This window comes from Pezoporus wallicus, unplaced genomic scaffold (genome assembly GCF_028554395.1).
Source record: "Pezoporus wallicus isolate ANWC-B61680 ecotype Strahan unplaced genomic scaffold, APGP_CSIRO_Pwel_v1 contig_3017, whole genome shotgun sequence".
NCBI classification, from domain to species: domain Eukaryota; kingdom Metazoa; phylum Chordata; class Aves; order Psittaciformes; family Psittacidae; genus Pezoporus; species Pezoporus wallicus.
The window spans coordinates 3,649,453-3,662,535 of record NW_026638957.1 but is presented as its reverse complement, the minus strand read 5'-3'; the positions used below and the strand labels follow the sequence as shown (position 1 = coordinate 3,662,535).

General features: G+C 46.2%; 1 protein-coding gene across 4 annotated transcripts in view; it reads left to right on the top strand.

Moving 5' to 3' along the window:
* Window positions 1-13,083, top strand: part of ITPK1 (inositol-tetrakisphosphate 1-kinase) — a 143,181-nt gene that overhangs the window by 119,796 nt on the left and 10,302 nt on the right. For all 4 annotated transcript variants that reach the window (XM_057413455.1, XM_057413454.1, XM_057413456.1 and 1 more), the window contains 2 exons: window positions 8,167-8,265; window positions 9,397-9,437. In XM_057413455.1, the coding sequence (XP_057269438.1) occupies window positions 8,167-8,265; window positions 9,397-9,437 (140 nt within the window). The remainder of the gene's footprint in view (window positions 1-8,166; window positions 8,266-9,396; window positions 9,438-13,083) is intronic.

Below are 13,083 nucleotides of genomic sequence, written 5' to 3'. Positions count from 1 at the left end.
TTGATATTTGCTGCCTTACCTCTCCAAATTAATAAGGACCAAAGTAATCTGAATAGAAAACTATTTTACGGTTCTTCTGTTCTTATGGCCTTTTTTTTCCCCCACAGTGATCTACAGCTGTCCTCTGTATCAGTACTTCTCAAACTTCTATAGTGCAAGAGCCATCTACGCTCTTCAAAAACCACCCAGGGACTATATTGTAGAGCCCTGTCATAGTGGATTCCATTTACAAACATGTAAGGTTTGGTTCAGCTTGGAACAGTCATGTATTACTCTGATTTTTCTCTATTTGCCTACCTGCTGAATGGGAGTGTGTGTTCAGTGTTAGGTTTCGCATATCTTCTTCCTTTTGGGGGTTTGGGTATCCTATAACTGTTTGGCAGTTTGTCTGCAGGCCACCGGTGGTGCAGGAGCAGAGGAGCACTGCTCATATTTTACCAAAGCAAGTCCCAATCATAAAGATTTCCATGCATTCTCACTGCCAAAAATATTTTTTCCCCAGCCAGTGTTTAGTCTGCGTCTTCCCTATCTGCACATAGAATTATAGAATGGTTAGGGCTGGAGAGGACCTTAAGATCATCTAGTTCCAACTCCCCTACCATGGGCAGGAACACCTCACCTATGTTGCTCAAGGCTCTGTCCAGCCTGGCCTTGGACACTGCCAGGGTTGAAGCATTCACAACTTCTTTGGGCAACCTGCTGCAGTGCCTCACCACCCTCACAGTGTAGACCTTCTTCCCTATATCTAACCTGAACTTCCCCTGTTTAAGTTTTAACCCATTACCCCTTGTCCTATAGCTACAGTCCCTGATGAAGAGTCCCTCTCCAGCATCCTTATAGGCCCCCTTCAGATACTGGAAGGCTGCTACATCCCATTACTCCTGTCACTATTGCTGAACTTCATCTGGAATAATCCCCTCCTTGGCATCAACACCCAGGTTTGAGTACTCTCTCACCTCTCTTGTGTTGGTTAGCTGTGTTATTCTGTAAGCTGGCCTTCATTAGTCATGTTTTCCATCTTCATAATAATGTTGTTGCTCTATAAGAATGGAGCAGTCCTTTGACAAAGCTCACCCAGAGTAGGATGTGCCAGAGGTCCCATTGCAAATACTCCCCTGCTTTAGCAATGAATACGATCCCAGCTGGGATCTCCATTCAAAGTTGATGGAGGGATAAAGTGTAGGTAACAGTGGAAGAACAGAAATAACAGCTGAAAAAAGACAGTATAAAGAAGAAATGGGGATGGGTGTGAGGAAAAAAATGCAGAAAGTAAAAATGAGGGGAGGGGTATGTCCCTATGAGGTCAGTTAATCTTGAAGAAAAGGGAGGAAAATATAGAAAGCATACACTGCCAAGGTTTACAATAAAAATGAGGACAAGGATGGAGGAGGAACATAGTGACAGCATATTGACTTTGAAATTTAATTATGATCTGTTGTTTCTAACAACAAAAAATGCTACGGATACTTCTGGTACTTGCCTGAAGTGAGAGCTGAACCCTCTCCTGATCTGAAGAGTTGTTGCTGTTCAGTGGGCAGTTCTGGACCTGGCATGGTATTGTGTAGTTCCATGCTGATGTAAAACAGTATTGAGATTGACACTCAGCCATTGAATTAGGTCTGTCCTGGACATCAGTGCAGAGGATGTATGCTGAGACTTCTGTCACTCTGAGAACAGGAGCTTGGTGATGAGAGGAAGCTTTGGCATGTGTTTGCCACCCTGGGAAGGAGGAGGGGGTCATCACTGGCAGCTGAAGGACTTTTTTTTTAACCTACAGCTACCTTCAGAATTGCAGTATGTAAAACTAAGAGCAGCGGCGTTCTAGCTGTACGCCACAGTGAAATCTTGTGTTGAGCCAGGGGTTATTTATCCTTGGGTCTGGCTGGGAATTAGTGGTCTTGTTCAGAGGCTTCAGTAGGCGGGAACTGCTGTCTTGGTGGAGAAAGTGCCAGTGCTGTGCAAAGTCAGCGGGAGCACTTTGAGATGCTAAGAGTCTTCTCTGCTAATTTTTGTTGATCCAGGTGGCTTTTTCTAAGTGTAAAGTCAAACAAATTACTATTTGCCCCTTCCTTCATCTCCCCATGCAAGTGTCATGTAATCAGCAGGAATGCTGAATCCTCCCTGTCATGGCAGAGAAACGGAGGAAAGTGAGAAGGAACCATACATCCCTCTGCATCTGCACCCTGAAGGCAAAATTATTTGTGAGCCTTAAGCATATGGGTGGTAGAGCTGCCAAGCCAAAGTTGTTCCCAAGTATCTGTAAACTAAATCTGATTCCTTAAATTCATCCAAGTAAGGAACTTTCACTCTGGCAAAGGCTTGTAAATATTAACAGTACCTGTCACTTTTGGATGCCACTTTCTGTTTTCATAGAAGTGAACTGAAAGCTTTGAAGTCTGGGATGTTTTAGAATCATAGAATCATAGAATCGTTAGGGTTGGAAAGGACCTTAAGATCATCTAGTTCCAACCCCCCTGCCGTGGGCAGGGACACCTTACGCTAAATCGTATCACCCAAGGCCTCGTCCAACCTGGCCTTGAACACTGCCAGGGATGGAGCATTCACAGCCTCCCTGGGCAACCTATTCCAGTGCCTCACCACCCTAACAGGAAAGAATTTCCTTCTTATATCCAACCTAAATTTCCCCTGTTTAAGTTTTAACCCATTACCCCTTGTCCTGTCACTACAGTCCCTAATGAAGAGTCCCTCTCCAGCATCCCTATAGGCCCCCTTCAGATACTGGAAGGCTGCTATGAGGTCTCCACGCAGCCTTCTCTTCTCCAGGCTGAACAGCTCCAACTGCCTCAGCCTGTCTTCATACGGGAGGTGCTCCAGTCCCCTGATCATCCTTGTGGCCCTTCTCTGGACTGGTTCCAACAGTTCCATGTCCTTTTTATGCTGAGGACACCAGAACTGCACACGATACTCCAGGTGAGGTCTCACAAGAGCAGAGTAGAGGGGCAGGATCACCTCCTTCGACCTGCTGGTCACGCTCCTTTTGATGCAGCCCAGGATACGGTTGGCTTTCTGGGCTGCAAGTGCACACTGCAGCCGGCTCATGTTCATTTTCTCATCAAGCAGCACCCCCAAGTCCTTCTCCACAGGGCTGCTCTGAATCTCTTCTCTGCCCAACCTGTAGCCGTGCCCGGGATTGCTCCGACCCAGGTGTAGGACCTTGCACTTGTCATGGTTAAACCTCATGAGGTTGGCATCAGCCCACCTCACAAGTGTGTCAAGGTCCCTCTGGATGACATTCCTTCCCTCCAGGGTATCAACCGAACCACACAGCTTGGTGTCATCGGCAAACTTGCTGAGGGTGCACTCAATCCCACTGTCCATGTCAGCGACGAAGATGTTAAACAAGACTGGTCCCAACACCGATCCCTGAGGGACACCACTCGTTACTGGTCTCCAGCCGGACACTGAGCCATTGACCACAACTCTTTGTGTGTGGCCATCCAGCCAGTTCTTTATCCACCGAGTGGTCCATCCATCAAATTGATGTCTCTCCAATTTAGAGACAAGGATGTTGTGTGGGACAGTGTCAAACACTTTGCACAAGTCCAGGTAGATGACATCAACTGCTCTACCCCTGTCCATCAGTTCTGTAACCCCATCATAGAAGGCCACCAAATTTGTCAGGCAGGATTTCCCCTCAGTGAAGCCATGCTGGCTGTCACAAACCACCTTGTTGTTTTTCATGTGCCTTAGCATGCCTTCCAGGAGAATCTGCTCCAGGATTTTGCCAGGCACAGAGGTGAGACTGACTGGTCTGTAATTCCCCGGGTCATCCATTTTCCCATTCTTGAAAATGGGGGTTATATTTCCCTTTTTCCAGTCATCGGGAACTTCACCTGACTGCCACGATTTCTCAAATATGATGGCCAGCGGCTTCGCAACTTCATTTGCCAGCTCCTTCAGGACCCGCGGATGGATCTCATCAGGTCCCATGGACTTGTGCACATTCAGATTATTAAGATGGTCTCAAACCAGCTCCTCCCCTACAGTGGGTGCAAGGTCTTCATTCTCACAGTCCCTGTGTCTGCCTTCCAAGACTTGGGTGGTTTGGTCAGAGCATTTGGCAGTGAAGACCGAAGCAAAGAAGTCATTGAGAACCTCAGCCTTCTCCAAATCCTGTGTAGCCAGTTCTCCTGAGAGCTTCCTGAGGGGGCCTACATTCTCCCTAGTCTGTTTTTTATTTCCTATGTACTTGTAGAATCCCTTCCTGTTATCTTTAATACCTCTAGCTAAGTTTAATTCTAACTGGGCCTTAGCTTTCCTAACCTGGTCCCTAGCTTCCCGGACAACATCCCTGTACTCTTCCCATGCCACCTGTCCTTGCTTCCACTTATTATAAGCCTCTTTTTTCAATTGAATTTTCCTCAGGAGCTCCTTATCCATCCAAGGAGGTCTCCTGGCCCTCCTGCTGCACTTCCTTCTGGTTGGGATGCAACACTCCTGAGCTTGCAGCAGGTGATCCTTGAATATCAACCAACAGTCTTGGGCCCCTCTGCCCTCTAGGGCTGTATCCCATGGAACCTTACTAAGCAGATTCCTGAAGAGGCCAAAGTCTGCTCTCTTGAAGTCCAGGGCAGTGAGCTTGCTGCATGCTCTTCTCACTGTCCTGAGGATCTCGAATTCGAGCATCTCATGATCGCTGTATCCAAGGCTGCCCTGGAACATCACATTTCCAATGAGCCCTTCCCTGTTGGTGAGCACAAGGTCAAGCATGGCACCTCTCCTTGCCAGCTCTTCTGTTACTTGCAGAAGGAAGTTGTCTTCTACACAATTGAGGAACCTCCTGGATTGCTTGTGCCGGGCCGTACCGTCCTTCTAACAGATGTCAGGGTGGTTGAAGTCACCCATGAGAACAAGGGCCTGCGAGCGTGAGGCTTTTCCTATCTGTCTATAGAGTGCTTCATCCGCCGGTTCTCCTTGATCAGGCGGTCTGTAACAGATCCCCACAGTAATGTCTCCCATCACTGTTTTCCCTTTAACCCTGACCCACAAACTCTCTGTGGACTGCTCACCTGTCCCCAGACAGAGTTCCATACTCTCCAGCCTATCCCTAACATAAAGGGCAACTCCCCCTCCCCACCTGCCAGACCTGTCTTTTCTAAAGAGCTTGTAACCTTCCATTCCAACACTCCAGTCATAGGAGCCATCACACCATGTTTCTGTGATGCCTATTATACCCCCATAGACGTGCACACATCTCTAATTCCTTTTGTTTGTTCCCCATGCTATGGGCATTTGTATAGAGGCATCTGAGCTGAGCTCCACCTGAATCCGGTTCATTGGCTGGAGCAGCTGGGATATCTCTACTGCTCCAGGCATTTATTATAGGTGCTGGCAACTGGCTGGGTGTGTTGGAATGGAATGATGCCCCCCTCCCCCAACACATCTTGACCAGTCTGGAAAGCCTCCTACCAAAACTGCTCTTTCCCTTTAGCAGCAGCTCCACCAGCCCCCACTAGACCTGGCCTACAAGCTTGGGTCCCATGTTCAAGACACCCAAACCCCTGACTATGACACCACCCTTTTAACCATTTATTAACCTGGCCAATCCTCCTAGCTTTCTTTAGGTCCTCCCCTGTACCCTGGAGAATTGATGAAAAGACCACCTGAGCTCCAGAGCCCCTAACCACCTCCCCCAGGGCTCTGTAGTCCTCCTTTATGTTCCCCAGGCTACTACTATGTATGTCCCTAGCACCCACATGTATCACCAGGAGTGGGTAATAATCCGTGGGACTTACTAGAGCAGGCAGCCTCTCTGCCACATCCCTGATCCGTGCCCCCGGGAGGCAACACACCTCCCTTGAGGCGGGGTCTGGCCGTCAGACAAGTGCTTCTGTCCCTTTCAGTGTAGAGTCCCCTACTACTATGACCCGCCGCTTTTTGCTAGCAGCACCAGTAGAGATCTTCTTTACCAGGGCATCAGCCGGCTGTTTCTGTCTCGAGTGCGCTTCCTCATTAGCCCCCTGCAGGACAGCAAAGCTGTTCTGCGTGGAGACAGGGGATTTAGGGGGAAGCCCCTCGCTTTTGGTTGTCCTTTTCATTCTTTTTTTTGTTGGTTTTTTTTTTTTTTGTCACTAATTCCCAGGTTCCCAGGTTAACGGCCTCCTTCTTTCCTTCATGAGGCAGAGGTGAAGCTCGAGGCCCCTGCACAGTTTGGGCCGGGAGCAAGCACTCCTGCTTACTCTCAGCTTCCCTGACATCTCGCAGCCTATTAACAGCATCCCGCAGCTCAGCCACCTGCTGCAGGAGGACCTCCACCAGGGAGCACCGAGTGCAGCCCTGCCCATTGTGCATCCTCCTCTCACCAGACCAGTGCAGGCACTCGCTACACCCCGAGCTCTGTACTGCAGCCTCCCCTCTCATCGGCTCTGTCTGGGTGCCTACGCTGGCCACTGCCGGGGCAGCCAGAGCAGAGCTGTCGGACCGGACCCTGGTCATACGACGAGCTCCCTGGGGCAGGTTTTTATCCACTCATGGCTGGTGCCGCTGCTTCAGGCTCCATCCCCTGTGAGTCAGCTGCTCGCTTCAGCTGAGCTGCCGGCTCCCGGGCAGGTCCTGTCGAGGACTTGAGGCTCCCTCGGTGGCTCTTGCCGCTCTGAGTTGAGGCTCCTGGATGCTGACCTCCCCCCACTCTGGTGTTGAAGTCATCCTCTCTCGAGCTAATCACCTCAGCAATTCAGCTACTCACCTCAGCAATTTTGTTTAGCTTTGTAGAGGTTGACCTCAAAGCATCTATCTTTTCTGTTCCTTTTAGGATGTATGAAAACAGTCTTCTCACATAAAACTTCTTGTAGCAACAGTATTGCCAGTGGCTGGAGTTCTGAGATAACTCACAGAGTTTTGAAGCATGTATTGAGATATGTATACCAAAATAGAGTTTTGCCTCTCTCGTATTTTCAGTGATTTAGTTTTCGAAGAGGAAACATGCATAAACATACACTTAGAATGAAATGAAAAATACTAATCTAAACAATGCTCATAAAGTGGTTTCTGGATGCATGGTGCTCTCAATACATAGTTAGTTTTGCTGGAGTTTTAGTTTGCATGTACTTTTCAGTTTCTGCACCATCTCAATAGCATAGCCTCCACCCGTTTGGGTTCTCTGTTCACTGGCATAGATGTGGGTGGCTGGTAATAACAGTCACATTCTCCTTATTTTCAAGACAAGTTGCTGATTGACATAAACCTGTGATTTAGTTTGCGGGTACAGTCGTGCCAATCATTTGTGCTGGTCTCTTGTTGCTTCTTGCAGGAAGGTGTTGTGCTGTTTCTCTTGAAATAAGTCTTAGAAATGAGTTTTGGCAGGCCAGTTCTGAACTGCGGTTCAGTACTGCGCAGCTTACTTGAGTTACAATTCATTTGTATCTCTAAAGTTAACCCAGCCACAGCTGAAACTCCATGGAGGCAGTACTTTTAAGACTGCTCATTGAGCTGGATTGTTGCTCTTAACTGGGGGATGTTCTTGCTTTGACTTAGTCAGTGTGGGAACACCTTTCATCTGAAAGTCTTTGGGCCTGCTGACCTGTCCCAGAGCTGTGGCTGAAGCTAAGGTTCTCTTTGCACTTGAAATTGCAACCCAGCCCTCTTGAGAGATGTAGATTTATGCTCAAGTACTTTGATTCCTACAGTGCTTCCTCCCTCTTCTGCTGCATTCCTAGGGGAATCAAAGTTCTCCTACAGTGAACAGGATGTGAATTCTAGAGCAGTTCAACCTACTGAGTCACTAAGAGGGATGGGGTCTGGGTCCCTCAACCCCATGTGAACAAGCACGATGTTCACATCACAGAAATGGTCTGGAGCAGACCAGAAAGCATAATGTTAAGAGCTATAACCCCAATGGCTTTTCACCTCACTGGCTAAGTCTTTTACAGCTACATATTCCTAAACGGCTGATGGTTTTTGCTGCCTAACTGAAAATATGGGCTTTATATTTCCATTTAGATTATCTGAAAGTTGGGCCTTTCATCTTCTGAAATGTTTCCAGAAACCCAAGTTCAGGCCTGGCTGATAATCTTTCAGGTGCTTTAATATCAACTATTAAAGTAAAGCTGACTATCAAGAAGCAGTTAGTATGGAGAGAACTGGTAATGATGCAGCTGAGAAGCTAAACCCCTCATCACCACTGAGTCTTCCTTTTTTGTCTTGCAGATGAGAGGATTTGTTCACCACCCTTTATGGAGCTGACAAGTGCCTGTGGAGAAGATACCTTGCAGCTTATAGAGAAGAATGGACTGGCATTCCCATTCAGTATGTACACAGACTCTTCCTTGTCGCTTTTAGTAGGTTCTGAATATTGCACATACACCCCTCAAGGCATAGCCAACACTGTAGGAGTGTGAGTTTCATTGCCAACATGTCAGGGACGTTAAAACCTTGCTGAAACAAACACTCTGAAGAGGTCTGCTTGGAATATGGAACAAAACCCCTCCCTATCAGCTTTTACTTTGCCTTTTATTGATGTTCCTTTCTTTAAACATGTCACTACTGTAAACATGTGTTCCTGGGAAATGCTAATAGTTCTAACAAAGTTAGCCTCTTGCCCTGAATTTGTGCAAGAATTTTATCTTGCCAGCTGCATTCCTTTTTTTTTTTTTTTGAGAAAATCACTGCCTTACTGACTTAACTGCTTTTTTCACCCACCCCTCCTTTTTCCTGGTCAAGGGTACAAATGTAAGAAGGTAGAGGAAAGAGTGTAAAAACTTAATCTACATAGCAGGCTCCAAGGGCCCACAGCCTCAAACAGCTGCTATGAACTGTTTGTGCTTTGTATCAAGTTTTATTATGGGGCTTTAATTCATACCTTTATTTGATTCCTTACAGTATAAAGTGAGCAGAATCAGTTGGTGTTTGTTCCCTTGATGCCCCCCCTCTATGGCTGCCTGGAAAAACTATGTTGTATCTTGGTTTGGTTCAATCCATTCTGTTTCCTGCTCTTCCCCCAAAAGAGGGAGGTAGGAAAATAAGTTTTTTGCTGTGTCCCAGTTCCTTTGTTTTCAGGACAGTGGTAGGTGTAAAGTAGCTCCAGCCTCAGGCAAAATTACATACTTCTGAAGATGCCCTCTGAGTATCAGGATGACAATACAAGTAGTGATACTAATTTCTTAGGTGATCCTTTGCACCTCTCTCCAGTCCCAGTAATTACCTGTGCTTGCCCGTTGGTTACAGGGAGGAGCTGGGAGAATAGGGTTTGGAGCAAGCTTTGCAGTGACTGGGGACACTGTTCAAGCAGAGACATTCACTGGTATCTCATAAAGTCAATACTTTGATCTGGTGAACTCCAGTGTTTGCACATGTGGGTAGGAACAGATTTATTAAGGGCTTTGTGTGTTCTGTTTCAGTGGTGCATTGTGTTTTTTTTCTCTTTTTTTATTTACCCAGTTTGTAAAACCAGAGTGGCCCATGGAACCAACTCTCATGAGGTGAGTTAAAAAAATTCTGCAGTGTTATCACCTGCTTTCAGTCCCCCAGGCTTGGTGATTGCTTTCTGATCCTGTGGTAGGCAGAATGAGGGCTATGCCCAAATGACTTCCCTTACCCCACCTCTCCCTCATGTTTAATTACACCATGGAAGTTCTTTTTAGCGGTTTCTAGCTTCTGTGATCTAGTTCCTTCTTATCTAGCAGTTTGTAGTCTCCAGTCAGCTCTGTCTGCAAAGAATCTTCTTCAGCCTCTCCTTTGGTGGGAGGTCACACTAAGTGATGTTTCCACTCCACCATGTGTTTCCTCCGACATGTATGTGGTACAGGTGAGAAGTGGGTTTGTGCTGCAGATGAAGCATCTGGGTCCTCTTATTGAGGGGAAGGTAATAGAAAACACAGACAGTTTCCAGACATGTTGAGTTGTAATAGCACAGTTGGCACAGTGGGGAGAACACGGCTGGTAGAACTATCTGCCTTCACTCCTTCCCGTAAGGCAATTGCAGTTAAAATGGTTGTGTATTCCTGGAAGGAGCGCATTCCCAATGAGCCTAGCTTCCTCTAAATTTAGGTGAGTTGGGTCCTGTTTTAATTCTTTTCCGTTTGTGCTTCCTGCCTTCCTGCTTACCACAGCTCAGTTTTGAGAATCCAGCCCTTGCTGTTGGCCCTCCTAATGCCTGGCTTCCTTTGTTAACGCGTGGTTGTTGGTCCAGGTTTTCCATCTGCTTCTGAAACGTGCAGTACGTTGCTGCAGTGTCTTTCAGGGCTGAAGGCCATGAAGTAAAATGTAAATCTTAGATGAGCAGAATGGCTGTGTCTGAAATCTCGAGTAACCAGCACTTCCTTTTAAAAATGCAGTGAGATTTTTCATGCAGGCCTTAGCTTGGATCATTTCACAAGCTGACAGACAGTCCTGTTAGTTTGCTGAAGCTGCTGCTATAAATTTTTGCTACCATTCCCAAGAATGCTTGGGGACTGAATTGTTAATGAATGTAAGACTTCAGCTTCCCTGATGATTTTTGTCAAAAGTTTCACTGCAACCTGAAATGCATGAATCTTTCAGTGCTTGTCCAGTCAGGCTTAGAGTTCATGTCCCTGGTGAATCTTTCTTTGCTCTCCTTTCATACAGTGCAGACCTACCTCAGCTTCCTGCCAGGATTCCATTTTCTGAGCAAAAATTAGACTACAGTACAGCTGTAGGCTGCACTTTATCACAGGAACTTAGGACTGGAGCCTAGGAGGACCCCTGGAAAAAATCCTGAAGTCTTGCATGGTACTTTACATAGTTAGTAGTAGTAGTCACTTTTGGAGTTACTGAGTTTTCAAGAGTAGTCCAAAAGTGTGTTTATCATCAGAGAGGAACTGTAATGGTAATTGCTATTTTATGGTAAATAATGGCAAGGGAAGTGTAGAATAAATACTCTGCTTACAGTATAGTCTGTCTAAAAGATGGAGCATAGGCCTAGAACCCTATGCTGCCTAGAAGAATTTGTTGCCTGTTTTATTACTGACTCCTCTGGCTTTTGGTGTATCACTTCATCTTCTGTAGAGATATTCCCACTGCAGAGCTGACACTGGAACTAGAGCACAGCCTGACTAGAAGCCTGTTTTTTTTCCTAAGATGACTATTCAGAAAATTCAAGTACTGGCTAACAGGGACAGCTGAAGGTGCAGGCTGGAGTTTGGGTTTGGTGCCAGCCAGAGCTGGCAGACTGCACAATTTGCAGTGAAAACACAAGTTAGTTAAGCCAAGGTGCTGTTAGTGAGTTGTCTTGTGATGTCCCACAGTTCTATATGGCCTCTACACTAGAAGTCACATTGGCCAGCTCAGGACTTGAATCCCAGTGTATCAGCACTATTTGTTAGAGTTGAACAGAGATGATGCCTGAAGGTTGTCCTTCCTGACTGCCATCAGAACATAACTGACATTTGGTAAAGCTGCCACGAGATATCACTGAGACCCATAACCTGAAGAAATGTGTCCAGGATGACATTTTTCTAAGTCTTAAGCAGACAGGAATGAAAAGGCAGAGAATCACTGTGGGTTTTGAGACTGAGTTCCTTAAGGATATTGTCAGTAAAAATTGTTGGTGCCAAATGTTTTGTTTTGCCTTCAAAAGAGCTCTGCATTTGTAATGAGGAATACTATTTGGATATTATATTGTTCCCATGTTACTGCCAGACACAGCAGGTCTGTGCTAGATGACAAAGAGCAAGTGCACCCTGCAAGCAAATTCTTGGAGCTGTATTCATGCATGCGAAAATCCGTGAGACATCACAGTGAACCAGCATAACACAACACTATGGGAGTTGTGTGGGTTGTGTGCTAGTCCACGGGGCCATTGGCACAGAGCTTTGCAGAAGAGAGTTTTCACATGGGTTCCAGTAGCCTAGGTCAGTTCTGTGACAAGAAGATAAACTCTCTGGGTTTCCATACTTACAAAATAGGATAAATAGGATAAATACAAAACTAATATTTGAAGAGAACACTGTAGGAACAGCACAGGTTTTGGCAGTGTGATGTTGTAGATACTATAATGCCAACAGTCTACACAGAAGGAAGAAGACAGCAGTGTTTCTTGCCACAACTGAGAGACAAATGAGGTACAGTGTTGCTGTGAATCATCTTGATAGATGGTTCTGCTGGTTAGAGTAGGTTTCTTGCACAGGTTCTTACCACTCACAAGTTTACACTGCACTGTCAGATAGATAGCATCTGCTATAATAGAGACAGAGTAAGAATATCAGCTGCAAGTAGATATTGAATGCATGCATTGACTTGAACTCAGAAAATGTTAGTCTACTGAGTCATTACACATGCATGCAGACAATGTGATCTCATGTGGTCTACCAGACGAGGAGGAGCAAGAACAAAAATGTGGTCAGACTTTTAACTTTGAATATGTACAACCTCCCCTCTCAAAATGAGACCAAGACTATCTACCCTTCATGGGCACAGCTGCTGTGCTTGTTGAAGAGCCCACTGTCCCTGAGGTCTCATCAGCTTTTTCTTGATGTGATGTGCACACCCTGGGCTGGACTTTGCTCCAGAATGAAAGGAGCCAAACTCCCAAGCAGAGGGGAGCTCACTGCTGTCTCCTGAGTGAAATCTCATCAGGGTTTTCCTTCCACCCTGAATACAGGCACTGGCTCTCACTGACATGAAGGACCATGATGATGCGTTACTCTGTACCTGCAGGGCTCAACCCTTTCTAGGGAAAGAAATGCCAAAGAAACAAGAGCTTTGGCAAATATCTGGGCTTCTGAGTTTCATCATGATACTCTGCGCATCTCTTAAAGTAATTTCGTTGCCTGTGCCAGAATGGTGCTTGCTGCTGGTTCTGCACTGGAGCCATGGCAGCATCCATACTCCAACAACAAACCTGCAAAATGGAGCACTGTGGTTATGGTAATTATATATATGCCTTTAAGCATGGTAATGGAGGAATTGATGGAAAGAACAGTGTAAGAACATATGCTGGAGATATGCTGGTTAGTCAAAGTACTTCTGTGCACCTACCAGCATTGCTTCTATGCTGTTTGAGGCAGCTATTCATCATTCAGGCCCTATAAATGCCTTCCTTTTTGGCATATTTGTTCCAGTGCCTTCAAGAGGACTAACCATTTGGAGTAATGGGGTGAAACCAAA